This window comes from Talpa occidentalis, unplaced genomic scaffold, assembly GCF_014898055.3.
Source record: "Talpa occidentalis isolate TD23 unplaced genomic scaffold, MPIMG_talOcc4v2.1 talOcc4.10, whole genome shotgun sequence".
NCBI lineage: Eukaryota > Metazoa > Chordata > Mammalia > Eulipotyphla > Talpidae > Talpa > Talpa occidentalis.
The window spans coordinates 27901945-27919107 of NW_023600993.1; the positions used below are offsets into that span (position 1 = coordinate 27901945).

Consider the following 17163-nt stretch of genomic DNA (forward strand, 5'->3'; position numbering starts at 1 on the left):
AGATGTCCACACAGCAAGCCCCCACGGCGGCTCTCCCAGTGACTGTACTGTTGAGTGACCGGTGCTGGGAGGCAACTACTCTGCCACCTTCTCCAGGCTGCAGGGGGCTGTGGCATGGAACTTCGCGCCAGGGTCTGAGGCTGGGGACACAGCAGCATGAAGAGAGAAGCTTTTCCAGGAGGCACAGGCCACCTGATACAGGAAACATGTGGATTTCTGGTCCTAGTTTTGCTGTGTCTTCTGAGGTCTGTGATCAGCTGGTGTCTGGCTGCTTCTAACCGTGAGACCCTAAGCTCTGGCTGAGGCCACCTTAGAGGCATGGCTAGGTCTCCCAGGGTGGCCGGCTTGCTCTTTCCAACTGCAAGGAGTGGCTTAGGGGTCCTTGAAGCCCTGAGATGAAGGCACTCAACGGGAGAAGCAGAGCTCCCTAGGCAATGCTTTGGAAGATGGGAAGGGAAGGTGTCAGAATATTGGACTCTGCTACACACAGGCAATGGCCACAGAAAAGAACAGAACAGGATGAGGGGTTCTAGGGAGAAGCTGGCCTTGACCCCATGACTCTGCTTCAATCTCACTCCAGGACTCTCAGTGTCCAAGGGTGGCTGTGGGTCTCCATGGGAAGTGGGCAGCCCTTGAGGTGTCCTGCCTGGGCCTGAGTGGGGCTCAGCAGGTTGAATGACCCCAGAACTTGGAAACTCGTGACTGGTGGCCTCCAGAGCACAACAGGAAGAGGTCAGTCTCTGAGGGGCAGGGACCTGCCCAAGCAGAGCATGAGGACATGCATGGATGAGCCACCTGACCAAGATGTCTGAGAGGTAGATGGACAGTGTGTGACCAGGACCATTGGGACAGTGGCAAGTGACTCGTGATATTTAACCAAAGGCTTTGTGTCCAGGGTGTCTGACATTTAACCGAAGGTGTCTGATGTTTAACAAAGGACAGCGGCCTTAGGATGTCTGATGTTTAACCAAGTGTGTCTGTCCTGGTGTCTAAGTGACGTCAGACCTAGGACATCAGTCCAGCGACACCGGGTGAGTGCTAGAGATGGGTTGACAGTGCAGCTGGACTCACTGTGCAGGTCAGTCTGGACCTCCAGACCCCTCCACTGTGCACATGAGTCTGAATCTGCCTTCAGACTGGGGTGTCTACAGGGAAGGACTTGGCAGGCTGTGGCCAGGGACTCAGTGTTCTGGAGTCAGCTGGGTCCAGCTCTGACACTGGGTGGACACCAGCTTCCTCTGTCCACTCAGCGGGACCTTCCAACTTCTTGGGGCCTTGTGGATCATGTCTTCTCCCTCCTTACCACATCCCTTCAGAGACGCAAAGTCAATGTCACATTCTCAGAGATTTCCTTCTGGCCCCAGACGATCCTTTCTGTGCTGTTTTCTATTCTATCCCGCATTCACTTCAGCTTGTAAATCTTTCCTAAGTAAGAGGCGTCCCATCTTGCAGTGGGGAGAAGTCACCTTCCTTGTTCTGGCCCGTATGCACTTATTAATTCGGTTAAAGCTTCCTTTCAACTTTGGATGGCTATTCTGTTCTCTGTGAAGGCTCAGACCCTCAGGCCTCTGTCCCACATTCTCCTCCCAGACTTGGACTCTTTGTCCAGACCCGGTGCCGCCACGGGACTATTAGGTGGAGCCCAGAACCCTGCCAATGTTGCTGTCACACGGAGGCCACGGTTCCAGGCTGCTGGTGGTTCTGCTCCCCCTTCCTGCTGCTGGTCTTGTGCTGGTCACATCTTCCAGAGGAGGCCCAAGGCAACAGCTTTCCTTGCCCAGCACACTGGTTTCAAAGCTGTCTTGGGTTCCAGGGAGTGAGCAGAGCACTGCAAATCTGAAGGAGAAACAACTATCCTTGCTTCCTGCCCTGTTCTGTCTAGATCCTGTGTGTCCCCTGGTGTCTCCAGGAAGAAGACCTGCCTGTCTCCAGCTTGGATTCTGCCTGTCCCCGACCCTGCCCCCCTCCTGCAGTGCCCCCAGCTCCGACGGTGCTGGCCCTCCATTCATCTGCCTCCTTGGCAGCTAGTACTGAGCACAGAGAAGCCAAAATGCCAAGATGTGTGTCCCCGCAGGTGTGCCCAGCAGCTGAGTAGCTGAGAACAAGAGTGGGGCTGGTGGTCTCGAGTCTGTGAAGTCAGGACACACATGGGAGAGCCTTGACTGTGGGGTGCGGAATTGGGTGACATGAAGATTGCTGTCCCTTACACAATCCAGAGCTGGGTGCCTGGCTGCTTCCCTGGTTGGGGCCCTAGACCCTCACCAGGGTTTCTTTTGGGGCCCTGAAGGTGGCAAAGCAGAAGAGACCCAAGGAAGGCCCCCCCCCAGCAGTGGCGGGGCTGGAGAGGGGTCTCTGCCCTGTCAGGCGGGTTCACCTCTCCTCCCTGTCCTCCAAGCCATTTGACTCTTTCTGCCCTGGGCAAGCTGCTGGGCGGGGCGCACAGTGGGGAGGGGGGAACTGAGGGGCTCCTGGGCCCTGACACAGGAAGAGTAGAGGTGATGGGCGAGAATTCACCCTGTCACATCAGCCCCAGGGTAGGGGGGAGACTTTCTGAGGCTGAGGGATCATGAGGAAGGGCAGGGCCCTGCCTTCTTCCTGCTCCACCCCATCTTGCTGTGCAACCCTCCTCCGGGGCTGCTAGGCAGAGGGGACAGCCGAGCCATTAGCTACTGCGGTGCCTGCCACCCTCTCCTCTCTGCCCTCCCTTCCTTCCCCTCCAGATTTGGTTTCCATAACAACCCCAGAAGGTGGGAGGCTGTGCTAACTAGCAGGTAATGCCCAGCTGGGAGGGGGGCCAGAGGAAGAGCTCTAGCTGTCTTCTGAACACCCCCTTCGCCCCTCCCACAACTTCAGGATCAGTGGGGGTGGGGGGGGATCAGGTCAAAACCTGGCTAGAAACATCAGACTTGGGGTGCTTCTCATGGTTATGAGTTAGGAGACTTGGTTGTAGTCTGATTCATTGACGCTGATTCATTCCCTAATTTGGGCCAAGTGGGAGGCTCTTTCAGCCTCAGTTTTCCCATCTGTAAAATGGAGGGGATGTTAGGGAGCAGAACTTTCCTGCAGCTCAAGACCCCTTTGGTAGTCCTAGGAGCCCCATATTATTGAGCCATGTTGGTTATAACAATGCTTTTCACTGCATCACCAAGGCAGTCATTGTTTTTACAAGGCAGAGTCACTGTCCCACCAAGCTTCTGGGCTACCCTGGCCCAGCGCACAAACCTGACATGTCAGTGGGCCCATGCAGACCTGGGGGCATCATTTCTGAGAGCTGCTCAGACATGGGGAACTAGTCTGGTGGCCTCTGGGCCTGTTCTGCTTTGTCATTCCTGGTCTGGGACAGAGGGGAGGCAGGCAGGCCTTGGTGAGGCAGACACACCTGCTCCATGGAATCCCACGGGGATCCCAGAGTCATGGGCTGAAGTCAGGCCAAAGTCTGGCTCCTGTCACCAGTCAAGGGGCCCAGGGCCACGCCTTTCCCCAGGACCTGGGGGTTTTGTTGCCACGGCAGGGACCTGCTCAGGCTCCAGGATAGGAAGGTAGGGAAGGGACAGGCAGACACTGCGCCTCTCCTGCTGAAGCCGCCTCCCTGTGTCTCCAGGCCCTCAGGAGCCCGGGGATCCCTGCCACCCTCCTGCCAGGCATCCTGGGGCCCAGGCCTTGCTGGCTCCATATTCCAGCCGGTGCTATTTCCTAGCTCCGACATGGAGCGCGCTCCCTCTCTCCTCAGACTTCTGACATGTCTCCCCACTGTGTTCTCAGCTGATGATCCAGCTCCTATCACTGGGAAATAGAAGCAATCAGAAAATTCTTTCTTCTTTCATCATTGAATCTATCAATCGCCACCTGAAATTCTGCCTTCCCTGATCTTAAGGCCAACACTCCACCCCCTGGGGCTGGGTTCCCGCCTCTTGGGCCAGCTCAAGGGTTCTCCTGGGGGCCTCCCGCTCTCCCACCTCACCAGGCTCCCCCTCTCTACTGGGTCATTTCCATCGGCCCAGAAGTGTATCACCCTTCCTTGAACATCTTCCCTTGACCCTGCCTCCCCTCAGGCACCACCCTATGTTCTGTCCTGTTTTATAGCAACCCCCACAAAACAGATTCCTCCACCTCCCACACCCCTCCTCTGGAGCTGTCTTGTCAGAGTCCCCATGGTCTTCACGCAGTTGCCTGCAACGGTCAGCCCATTCTTGGTTCTCATTTCCTTGATTCTTTGCAGTGTCTTTCAAGTTGAATCACAGTCCTCAGCCGGCTTTGGGGGGATGTTGCTCTCTCGCGGTTTCCCGCACCCTCCCTCGGGCCATTCTGGTTTTCATCCCTTGATCCTCCTTTTCTTCTGAGCCCGAGATGTTGGCGTGTCCCATAGTTTGGTCCCAGGCGCCTCCCCTTCTCTGGCGACACGCATTCCTAGATGAGCTCATCGGTCTTCTGGCTTGAAAGGCCATCTGTATCCTAGTGGCTTCTAGATTTGTATCTCTACCTCGGGCCTCTTGTCTGAGCTCCAGACTGGGGTATCCAGTTGCTTGCTCAGTCTCTCGCCCTGGGTGCTTTCAAATTGAATATAGTCCACACTGGACTTGGGGTCCTCTTCCTCTCTCAGCCAGCTTCCCCCTTTCTCCATTTTAACAGGCAGTAACACTCACTCAGCTGCTCAAGTCAAATCTAGCCTCTCGTGTGTCGTCTGCCTTTCAGAACACAGCCAAATCTGCCCTTCTCTCTCACCTTCTCCACATGGACCCGGTCCCATATACCAGCCTCTCTCTCCTGGCAACTAAGTAGCCTCCTAGCTGCTGTCCACACCCATCCTTCCCCTCTACAATCTCCTCTACACTGCAGCCAGTGTGATCCTCACGTGACCTCACTCCCTGCTCTTGACCCCCACCGGCTCCCCTCACATTTGGCCAGTAAGGCCACACAACCTACCCCACCTCCACTCTCATCCTCACCGCCCACCACACTTTCTCTTGCTCACTGAGGTCTGCTAGTCTAAATCTACATGGGATTTCGGGCAAGTGGTAGCCTTTTTCTGAGCCTCTGTTTCCCCACCTGTAAAATGGTGGGCTGGGGTCAGCTCACAGTGTACCTAGAAACAGGGGTCCTGATGCATTTCCTAACCCCCAGATTCTGCATCTAGCTTGAAAGGACCCTGTCAGGAGGGCCCAGCTTCCCCTTCTCTCTCACAGTGAGGCTGAATTCATAGCAGGAAGCTCCTGTCCAGAGTTACAGTTGGTCATGAATAGGTGGAGTCTGGGAATCTGAGAACGCTAGGAAGTAGTTCTCACAGTTATGCTAAACCTGAGACCACTTAGCAGAGCACCCTCCCTTTACAGATAGGGAGACCAAGGCCCTGCGATGGGGCATAACTCCACCTCTGCCGCAGCTCTCCTCTTGGGCTCTCCACACACAGCAGGCTCTCAGGGTGATGGCTGAGCCCTTGACCATGACCAGCACTGGAGGCCCTTCCGGACCACTCTCCCACTAGAACACTTGGTGCCCTGACACTTCCAAGGCAGATGCCCCCCACCCAAGCCCTCAGAGAGGGTCTCCTCTAGGCCAGGAAGTGGGGCCTCCACCTGCACAGCAGCAGGTGGGGGATCAAGTTCATTTGCTGGTGGGCTCACTGTGGTCCTCAGCATCAGTTTTCTCATGTAAAACAGTGATAAAGAAACCCCCTCCGGCCTGTTCTCTGGGTGGTGTAAGGATCCACTGGGTCACATCAGCGCCCGAGTGCCTTAAGATGTGCCCAAGGTGGAGAACCAGCGATGGCCTGGCACAAGTTCCTGGGGGAAGCCTGGTCACCTCTCCAGACTCTTCCTCTTTCCTGCAGATTCATCCTTAACCACCTCGGCCACAGTGACCGGAGATTCCAGCCTGTAATATTGGTTTCCTTTGGTGGGGAGGGCAGAGGATACTAGAATCTTAATGATGTCCCTCAAGCATGGGGAGCCACGGAGTCACAGAAGAGCCAGTGGACTCGATCGCCAGGCTGGCCCAAGCCACTCTGGCCCCATCTCCTGCGGTCACAGGACAGTGGGAAGCTCCACAGCGCGTGGCTGCAGCGGGTGGCAGAGGGCTGGGCGCTGGGGCAAGATGGCCTGTGGCACAGCATGGCACACCGAGCGAGTACTTACGCCATGACAATCACACTGAAGTCCAGCCAGTTCCACGGGTCCCGGAGGAAGGTGAATGCATGCAGGCAGAAGCCTCGAGCCAGAATCTTCACCAGAGACTCAAAGGTGTAAATGGCTGTGAAGGTGTACCTGGGGAGGAGAGACCAAGGGGTTTCTCGAGGAGGCGGAAGCCTGCAGGCAGGCTCCCCACGTGGCGGGAGCCCTGCGCAGCAGCTCTCTCTGGGGACATCAGGCCAGGCTTGCCACAACGTCCCCACGGCAGAGCGGGAGTTGGGGGCTGGGGCTTTGTTCCAAGCATCTGCTGACTAATGCACCTTCCCATCTGTTTAGTTGGCAAAGTGCCTGCGCGGTGCCCATCTGAACGCTCCATCTTCTCGTCTCCGTTGCCTTGATGTCAAAAGACCCTCCGCTTATCTCCTCCCCAGCCTCGGGGCCCACGTATGCAGGCATATATGGTAGTCACTGCGGGAAGGACACTCAGAGCCCCTCACCCTTGTCTGCAGGTCCCCAGGTGGCTAGGGATGGGAGCTGCCTACAGGCAGGTGCGTGCCGCTGCCCACCTTGTGCTTGGAAAGGAGACTGATGCTCATCTTTTGATCATTTTTTAGTGCCTTCCCTAATGTTATTAATCTTCTTTGGGGGTGTAGGAAGAAGCCCCCAATTTGCCAACAGGGGGATCTTCCTCCCCTGAGGGCATGACTCCAAGCAAGAAGTTAGCAGGAGTGGGAGTAGCAAAGGATCTGAGCTAAGAACTGCCACCCCCGGCCTCTTCTTGGGGTGACTTTAGGGGCTAGAGCGTGGAAAGGAAAAGGTTGGGCGGGACGGTCCCCTGGAGAGGGCCTGTACATACTTACTCGACATATTTGGTCCAGGGTGGAGGGTCGTGCTGGGCCATGAACACGCAGTTGGTCAGGATGGTGCACATGATGAGCATGCTGAAGAGCGTGGCGCAGGGTCAAGGAAAGCTGTGGGCTCCGTGGGAGGGCTGCCACGCCAGTGAGATGGGTTCCAAGGGGACAGACTGGGGCCGTGCCCACGGTGCCAGCCTCTCCCCACTGAGGCTGGTCTCTGTGCCCTCCCTGGCACCTGCTACTGGACACCTGTCCTGCCCCACAGGCCAGACACCTGAGTCTGCCACTTCAGCAGGCCCTGTGAGGCCCACCCTGGAGGGGAGGGAGGAGGGCCAGCTCCAGACCTCAGGCCCTAGACCTTTGCTTACAGTGTGTGGGAGCCCTGTCCTCAGCATGCTTGGGGAGAGATGCGTGTTTATGCTGTTCCTTGGGGAGCACTGTTGCTGGGAGAGGAAGGACATGGCAGAGCGCCAGCTTCCCTTCCTCACAGCCAGGGGAGCAGCCCCGACTGCCCTTTCACCAAGGGCTTCTCCGAAGCCATGCCGTGCTGCCAAAACCTACACACTTTGTCACGCACACTGACCCCGGGCAGGCTGGGCTGGTTCTCTGCTTCCTGCTTTCATGTCTGGTGTTCACTTTGGCCTCTGCTCCATCTACTCTCTTTCAAGAACTCCCTCAGCAGGAGTCCCCTCCCCCAGCAGGAGCACCCCTTTGCAGAAGCACTCCCTTAGGAAGAACATCCCTCAGGAGGAGTATCCCCTCAGAGGTGCATCCCTTCAGTGGGAGTATCCCCTCAGCTGGCTGCATCCCCTCAGTGGGAGCAACCCCTCAAGGGTCATCCCCTTCTCAGGAGTAGCCCTTTGGCAGGAGCAGCTCCCTCAGCACAGCATTACCTTGGTAGGCGGACCCCTTCAGCAGGAGGGCCCTGTCTGAATGGCCTGATTCCTGGATTACCGCAGCCTCTGCGCCACCAAGGTATAGGGTTGCTTGCTGAATGTAATGCCCATCTGACACCCACCAGAAGGGGCGCTCTTCCAATGCTGGTACTGTGTCTAGAGCATCTGTCAGGGCTTTTGGCACTGCCCATGTCTGATCCCTGACTCTTTGGCTGTAAGTCCCAGTTGCTGCTTCAGACTGGATGAGGCTGAGTAATCCATGGCCTCCCTCACCTCTCTGAGACCTGCAGCTGAGCACAGAATAGACCCTGGACCTTGTGTGGCTGTGGCCCCCCCAGAGGGCCTGGCCCAGAACAGGGACACTGCTGCCCTCACAAATCCCTTCCCCACCGCCCTAGCCGTAGCCCTGCGTGCAGCAGCTGCCAGCCAGCGAATCCCTCAGGCCACCCAGGAGCTGCAGTAATTGAACTCCAGGGGCCTGCCTCTTTCCTCCCTACCACAGCTCCACCCTTTCTACAGCCTGACCTAGCCTCAGGCATGATGGGGAGGCCAATGCAGTCAGATTGGAGCTGGGGTGCAGCTGGGGGTGCAGCAATATGGGGAGGCCTCCCGCAGCGGAGAGAGGTGAGGCCTCTCAAGGACCAGTGGCTCCCCTCCACACCTGCAGGAAGTCTAGGGGGTCAGGAAATAGCATGGCATACCTGACCCCAGTTTATAATGAATTCTCGGGCTTTGGGGACCTCCCTCAGTCAAGCCAGGGCTGCTCAGCTCAGAGGTCATAGCTCCAGAAGCCTTGATTCCTCTCTGGCCAGAGGGCACCTCTCTGGGCACTGGGGTCCCTCCTACAGCTTGGAACCTGCCCATCCTGTGCCTGTAGCAGCGTCTCCATGGCAGGCACATCTCCCTCTCCCTCTGCAGCTTTCAGGGGCAGGATCAGATATTCGTCTCAGAACACACACACACACACACACACACACACACACACACACGCGTGGCTCATGCCAAGGCTTTCCTCACTGCGCAGCTAACAGGTCCCTCAGATCCTTGATTCATCCCCACAGATCCACTGCTAAGCTGTCTGCCGAAGATCCCGGATGATTCCTGAAAAAGGAGAGCAATGATAGGAGCATGCATTTATGGAGATCTGCCTTGGTGCCAGGCTCTGGCTGTCTGTGTCCATGAACTAATTCAATTATCCCAACAACCTATGAGGTGAGAACTTTGTCTCCATTTTACAGATGAGGAGACAGAGGCACAAAGAGGTTAAGTAAAAAATATGATAATAGGTAAAATGACAGTCCTCCAAAGACAACCATATCCAAATCCTTGGAAATTATAAATGTCAATTCCTACGGCAAAAGGGACTTTGCAGATGTGATTAAATTAAGGCTCTCAAGATGGGGAGATTATTCTGGGCCATCTGGGTGGGTCCAATGTCCTCACAGGGTCTTTCTAAATGAGGAGGGATGCAGGAAGGCCAGGCCCAGAGAAATGCATGTAAGAAACACCCCACCAGCTGTTGCTGGTTTTGAAGATGGAAGAGGGCCATGAGCCAGGAATTCAAGTAGCTTCTAGAAACTGCAAAAGCCTAGAAAGTAGATTCTCCCCATAAAACTCCAGAAAGGAACACAGTCCTGCTGATATCTTGATTTTAGCCCACTAAGAACTTTCTGGAAGTCTGACCTCCAGAACAAAAAGGTTCAAGCAATTAAGTTTTTGTAATTTGTAACAGCAGCCACAGAAAATGACTGAGACACAATGCCGATCAGTGGCAGCCCAGCTCTGAGCCCCACTATAGCACCATCTTGGTCCACTGACCCCGAGGGTCACCGGGTCCATTCCCCTGCCTCCAGACTGAAGGGCTTGTGTGAGTCACACTGGCACAACCCTTGCCTGCCAAGGGGGAATGCTACCCCAAACTTGGCCTCTGCCATGTGGTGGGAAAACCAAATGAGTGACAGGCTCATCCTAAGTGCTAGCAGACAGCCACATGGGAGGAGGAGGAGGATCGAACTGTCGATCTTAAGAATAAGCAAGCATGCGTGCCTGGCCCGGTGTGGGAGACAGGGAGGCTCAGGGCCACAGAACCAGACCTGCCTCTCATGGAGCTTCCTGGAGGAGGCATTTAGACAGGCCCTGAAGAATGGCCAGGGTTCCTCTCAGTGAGCAACTGGCCAAGCTGGTCACCACGAAGTATGGTGGGCTGAGGACTGGGGAGGCGCCTCTCTGAGGATTCGCTTCTCTCTCTTTGGGCTGTTGGTGGACAGTTAGGACAAAGGCCCCTTGACAAAGAGCAGCAGTGCAGACAGCCTGCCTTGGACTGGAGGATATGGCCTCCCCCCACATCAAGATGTGGGGAGAAGCCAGTGTAGGCAGCCCTTCTGAGTCTTGCCAGCCAGGGCTGGGGGTGCAGTGTAGGAAAATTCGGCCTATCTGTGTTTTGCTTTCTTCAGACACAGCAATGACCGAGGGTTTTTAGTCTCCTTGCCACTTGACCTCTCAAAACCCTGCCCAGCTCTCCTGACTTTAAGGATGGCCCTTCCACTATCGTCAGCCATTTCTGTGTGAGTGTGTGTGTCTGTGTGGTATCTTTCTGCCTAGACGGAACCTTTAGTCCATGTGACTCTGCTCAAAGCATCCACGGGTCCCCCACGGAGCCCAGCCTGCAGCGATACCAGAGAGATGAGTCAAGTGTCCTCCTGGCCAGGGCACACCTGTTAGCACTGCCTGGCTCTGGGCTGATGATTGAGCTGGTCCTGTGTGTGGGCAGAGGCAAAGGCCAGCTCTCCAGGACTGTACTCGGCTGAACATCTTCAATCCTGTCGTGTCATTGTCCCCAAACACCCACTCCCAGCCTCATGATTAAAATGCCAGCAAGGACAGCCTGCATGGGCTGTGGGGAATGCCTGACACTTGGGCTGCCTGTCTTCAGAGCCCAATGAGTCAAAAAAAATCCCAAAGAGAAGGAAATTCACTGTGGGGGATATTTTCACATATTTGTGCTGTTAAATGAACACACACACACACACACACACACACACACACACACACACACACACACACACACACGTGGTTTGATTGCCCATTTGAATGTGCTAGAGAAACGTGGGAGGATTTTGTGAACGGATCCTATGCACCCAGGAAGGCAAAGCGCTTCTCGGCGTGAATGTGAGGTCTCTCTGAATGTGACTGTGCTGAATTTGGAGTTCAGTTGGTTTCTTTTATTTAATCCTGGCAGGAACACATTCTGCAGGATTATCAAAAAAATATGTAGGAAAAAAATAATTCTACAGGCCCCTATTTACTTTTTTTAGGCAGCATCCCAGGGATGCATTGCAGGGGAGGAGGCACGAGCACTGCTCCATGTCACCGTGCAGACGAGGGGCCGGGGAAGTAAGCAGGTAGTCTCTGCTTGGGAGCAGGGATCTTGAGAGCAGGGCTGCCCCCTGCCTCCTTTTAAGTCTGTCTTGCCCCTCCTTGCCCTCTCTAGTACAGAGGGCCTAGCACAGAGCCTTGCACAAGTTCGTCTGAGATGTTTGAAACGATATAAAAAATGGCATCGGACAATGGGCATCGAGTTTGGGTTCTGCAGGATGAAGAAGTCCTAGGGCGTTCCTGTGCAACCATGGGTGTATGAAGTTAATACTGCTGCACTGCACACTTAAGGAATGGTTAAGACGGTAATGTTTATGTCTTTTTTAACCACAATAAAAAATTGTAAGCTGAGTGAAAGTTCACAAGTCAAATATAGAATCTGGGGGCATCAGAAATTCATAGTGAGTCCTAATGGGCATGTGTTTCTTTTGGGGGTGATGAAAATGTTCTGGAATGAGATAGCAGTGATGGCTGCACAACCTTATGAATATCCCAGCATCCACTGGGCTGTATACTTTAAGACCGTGAATGGCATGAGAATTATCTTAATTAAAAAAGAAAAGAAATGCATGAAAAAAAAAATGTGTAGATTCTGAGGCTCCCAACACTGGTGATTCTGGTCAAGAGAGGGCAAGAAATGTGCATTTTTAACACCCTTCCAGGTGCCCCTCACAGACTGACATTGACAACAACTGCCCTGGGACAGAATGTGCTCAGGGATCCTGGGGACCCTGCTGAGACGCTGCTTCTGGGACGGGGTCTGAAACTCAGCAGCTCCTACGAGATCCTCATGCTGCTGCTGCTGCTACTGGTCTGTGTACCACCCTTAATTGGCAGGGGTCAAGGGCACAGAGGGGCTGCTCCCAAATCCCACTAACATAGGGATTTAGGTGCCTCTCTCCCCCACCGTGCCCTGAGCCCACTAAGGGATGCTGCTGAGGGCTAGCAGTGTGATCCTACCCAGGCAGTGGCGTGTCAAGGCTGCTAGAAGCCCAGCACGGGGCCTCACTGATGCCAAGGCATTTCCCTGGGGCAGCTGCCCTGGGAGACGTGGGCTGGCTCAGAACCCTCAGGGCCTCTCCTACTCAGTGGAACAGCCTCTCACAGCCTCAGTGTCACCATTCAATGGACCCTCTGGCCAGGCTGGGGTCTCCAGTGCCCCCACTACCTCCCTCGCCCCCCTGCCTTCCTGGCCTCATCTGCCCCGCGGCCCAGCCCAGGGCCCCGCAGAAACCTTGGGGCTGCTGCTGCATCCCTGGGGGCTGCCGTGGCTGCCAAACAGTGCTGGGTTGGTTAGATACCTGGAGGAGAAGCCCCAGGTGAGAGCCTGAGATGCTTTCAGGGAGGCCCGCCCTCAGAACGAGGCCCCGGAGACAGGCTCCGAGCGAGGAAGAAGCCTGGCCGACCTCCTCCCGCCGTACTGTCTCACCAGGCTGTGCCCATATGCTGGCAGGCAGGAATGGCAACTATTTGTGTGGCTTTCTTATCACTCTTAGGAGACTGTCAAATTCCCAAGGGGGCAAGGATAGGGTCTTACTCAGTTCGATACCTCTAGGACGCGGCAGGATGGCTGGCATCCATCCAGAGCGCGGGGACAGTTGCAGAGAGGCTCCACATGAAGCAGAACTCTCCGTGCTCCACAAAGTAAGGTGAAACTGTGAACGGCAGGCCCCCTGGATAGCCCCTGCCCCACCATGTCTGCCCCAGGATGTCTGCTCACCACCAAGGCCACCCTGCTGCTCACCCACCTGCTACCTGCAGATGGGGCTTACCTAAATGCACATGCCCCTCAGAAAGGTGGGCGTGCGCGGGATGGAGGAGGGGAGGGCAGACGTGGGGTTGAGAGCGCCTGGGTGGGCAGAAAGGGGGGCCAGGAAGGGACACATCTCATATCTGCCTGAACAGGAAAAGCCCCTGTGTGGTAGAGGTCTCGGTTACTTAGTGTTTCACTGGGCAGCTGTTTTCCTGAAGCCTCCTGCCTGACCCAGAGGGTGAAGGGTGAGGTCTTTGCCTTGACCTCAGAAAAGATCCATCTAGATGGGAAATCGAGGGGCACCTTGAGGAACTCTGTCGGGCCACTCACCACATTCCCCACCAACCACAGGGCTGAGCCCAGCGGTGCTGCGCCAGCGGGCAGTCAAAGGCAGGTGGCCTGGGTTGTCACAGTAAGTGACAGACTCTCACCTCATGGCCGATGCCCACTCTGCCTGGGAGGCTCCCATTCTGAAGTCTGGAGAACAGCCACCCCCTGGTGCTGGGCCCCATCCGAGGTGGGGCCTGACTGAGGGCCCTGAGATCCTAAAGAGCAGTCCATGCCCTTATCACCCGCCTCACTGTAGGCGCTATCCTCCGCCGCCGGCAGCTTTTTCAGGCTGTGGTTTATATAACTGAACGCAAACCAGAGCCTCTGAGATACTCGGAAACTGCAAACATTTTGTCAACACTTAATCAAAAAGCAAGTGTTGCCTCCCTCGAAAGATGCCCACGTGTGGATAAACCAGAGGCCTCTTTACTGGGAAGGGCTTTTTCCTGGGGGTGTGAGGTCCCTGTGAGTGGGCGGGGAGGTGCAGGGTCCCGGGGGTGCAGAGTGACAGGACATTTGGAGCTAGTATCAGAGCCTGGCCCTGGCAGGACCCATTTCTTCTGGGATCCTCAGTCACTGACCTTCTAGGATGTTTCTCTCCTTTAGAATCAGAGCAGGGATTCTCAAACTTTCATGTGCCTGAGAATCCCTTGGGACCCCATTAAAATCAGCAGGTCTGGAGTGGGATCTGAGAGGCTACACTTCCACGCAGCTCCCGGGTGACCACCGCTGGGCTGAGCACCGGCCAGGGGTTGTCACCGCCCACAGACTTAAATACCCTGTCCACCCCCACTGGGGCCCAGAGGGTACACACAGTAGGGACTGACTGCAAAAGATATGAATGAACGAGAATCTTCACGGCCGCTCTCCGGACAGGGTGGAAGGGACTGAGGATGTACAAGGCGTTGGTGGCGCTGAACCGGAAGATGGTCTTGCCTTTATTCAGCACGATGAAAGTCTGTGGACAGAGAGTTGCTTTAGGTGGAAGTGGTGGCCCTTGTGGAGAGAGGTTTTGGGGGGCAGCTGTCCACCAGGAGCTCTAGAGCCCTGGCTGCTGGCGGGGTGGGAGGAAGAGGAGAGAGGCTGAGGGAGGGGCAGCAGGCAGGGCAGCCAGCACATTTGGCAGGTCAGCAGACCCTTGCTGGGTTGCCCATGCTGGGGTGGAATGAGGTCAAGTTCAGGAGGATGCCAGGTTGGGATTTAATTTAGTTTCACAATGACTGTCCTAACAAGAAGGGGGTCCTTCATGACCCTGGCCGCTGTCGGCAGAGGCCGGGCCCATGATGTCCCTACTTTCCCTTGGCTGATGTCTCCCCACCCTGTAAGGTTTTCCTACTGGGCCCACTGGGGACTGACAGTCTGATGAGGGAGCGGGGATGAAGAAATGTGAAAAAAGACTAAAAGACTTTTGACTACAATTAGGTACTTCGGGTCGTATTCCTCTCCCAGCCTTTTTCTCTTTCCTTCCTCATCATACAGTGAGAATATATTATGTGTCAGACACTATGTGGGAATAATGTAATAACGCAGATGCCCTAAAAAGAACGAAGGGTTTAATTTTTCCAGTAATGTGTCCAATCTTTGTATTTTAGTACATTTTGCATTTAGAGTTTCAAAGTCAAACCACCCGAAGACGCTGTCTACACAGCACAGCGGGGCAAGGACAGTGAGTGCTGGGGGCTGGGCCACATGCCAGATGCAGCCCTTGAGGACAGCAGGCCGCCTGCCCGCCCGCTGCCCATGGGCATAGCGAGGTGGCCCAGTTCAGGGTTTCCCTTTTCCAAGGGTGGAGCTGGTGAGACCAAGTCCCATTTAATCTGGGACAACTGGCAGATAGATGTATCAGGACCAAAATGTTTGAGTGCCTACATCACCCTGTGGGACTATGGGCAGTGTTGGCAGGGGTCAGCAGGAGAGATGGAAGGTCAGAGGCCAGAATCATATCTGGGCCAGGGTTCAAGTGTCCATGGACAAAGGGACAGAAGAGACAGTGTCCCTGACTCCTTCCAGCCCCGATGCCACCCTCGGTTGGTTGTCTGCCATGACACTCCCTGCCCCAGCTAACTCCAACCTGCCACTTTGACTTTGACTTGCCCCTGAAACCTTGCCTCGCCACCAGCTATGGCCCGAACTCCAGCCTTGACCCACTACGGCCTAGGCCCACTCACTGTGATGAATCCCAACTTCAGGTCAAATTCGACCCCAACTGTGGCCCCAATCCCTGATTTGAACCCTACTGGAGTCACTTGAGCCAGGGGGAAGTGGGCCACGTCTCCCCCTTATGCTCAGGAAGGACAATAGCACAACTGCCCACTCTGGGCCCCAGATTTCCCACTGGTTGTCATGGCCCATTGCAAGCCTGAGATGCCCAGGGAGCTGCTGCTATTGTTCCCCCCGTCTGGACCACCCAGGCAAGGTCAGTGCTCAGCAGGCTCTCCGGGGTGGGGTGTAGGGGCTCCACGTTGTCTCCATTAGGAGTGTGGACCATAGGATGTGCTGTGAGGCCTCAACTTAATTCAAGACAGGACTCAGGGCCCGACTCCAATTCATACACACCATGGGACAGTCAGGAGTCCTCCAGAGGTGAAAATCTAACCACAGATGATTCCCAAAGTGGGTCCTCTTCAAGGAGGGAAGATTTAAACTGTGGATGTCCTCACTCTTTCATAACACGAAACCATCTCATCCACACGGTTCTGGCCTGCGGTGATCAGAATCTGTATCACCAAGGACTCATTCCCCCACAGCCCAGGGAGCCTGACCCAAACAGAGCCCTAAATGGACGCAAGGCCCTGTCCCTTCTGCTGCTTTGACAGGGAAGCTGAAAGAAAGTGTGGGCAGAAGTGGGCACAGTCACCTTTTGGGTACTATAGAAGGGGTCCAGGTCCTCCAGGGGCTCCCCGATGAGTTCTCGGGGTGGGTTGCCATAGAGATCCGGCAGCTTTTTGGAGGCTTGCAGGTCCAGCTGGGGCCGGGGAGCCTCCTCCTCTGGCAGCCCCTCACAGCTCTCCTGCAAGGTGGCCGAGCCTCGGGCTTGCCTCTCTGCCATGCGCTTCTCGATGGCCGCAAGGGACTCCCGGGTGAACCTGCGGAAGCTGCTGGTGCCCCGAGGTAACAGGAAGTTTGCCATCTTCTCATCCTGCTTCTGGGGCACAGGCTGTCCTCGCACTGCCTGAGGGGAAGCTGGAAGACACAGACACGGGCCTGACCTACTGGCAGGGTGGAGGGCAGGGTGACCAGCTCACTGTGGGCGGCGGGTGGCTGTGTGGATGGAAGGAAGGACATGCCGAGAGGCTCCTGGACCGCGGGTTCCCCATCTCTCCCCCCAGGCACACCTGGCCAAAGTCAGCTTGGGTAAACTGAGCACCTTGCAAGCTGCGGACCATGCATGGGGACTGCAGGGGGTCACTCCTCCCTTTCCCACCCCCAAAGGCATGTCCGGAGGAGACATGAGTGATGGTGTCATTGAAGTCGCTTCATTCTGCCCCACTGGACAGACATGAAAGGCAACCCTTGCCCTGCTGGTTCCTCAAACAAGCCTACCTGCTTCACATTGGCACCTAACACAGGGCTGAGAGGGCCACTGTGGGGCAGGGCCAGAGCCTGTCATGTTGTTATCCCAGGTACCAGAAGGAATGAGGGCTGAGGATTACGCAGATGAAGGGCAAGGGCATAAGAAGCTTCTGGAGCCCCGAGGAAGGAGACCAGTGGCTCCCAAGTCAATGCCCAAATTCCAAGTTTCTTTCCCAGGTAGACTGCGGGTATGGGTGGTGGGGCCAGTGGGCGGGGGACACTGGTCTCCCCATAGCAATTGCTCAGGTGAGGTA

At 55.7% G+C, this 17163-nt stretch overlaps 1 protein-coding gene across 3 annotated transcripts in view; it reads right to left on the reverse strand.

The window, feature by feature from the left end:
• The window catches only part of SCN5A (sodium voltage-gated channel alpha subunit 5), an 88766-nt gene that overhangs the window by 56868 nt on the left and 14735 nt on the right, over positions 1–17163 (reverse strand). For all 3 annotated transcript variants that reach the window (XM_054693185.1, XM_037526635.2, XM_054693182.1), the window contains exons 2-5: positions 16194–16519; positions 14176–14294; positions 6986–7075; positions 6132–6260 (exon numbers count right to left, since the gene is read on the reverse strand). In XM_054693185.1, coding sequence (XP_054549160.1) covers positions 6132–6260; positions 6986–7075; positions 14176–14294; positions 16194–16466 — 611 coding nt within the window. In that variant the 5' untranslated portion in view covers positions 16467–16519. The remainder of the gene's footprint in view (positions 1–6131; positions 6261–6985; positions 7076–14175; positions 14295–16193; positions 16520–17163) is intronic.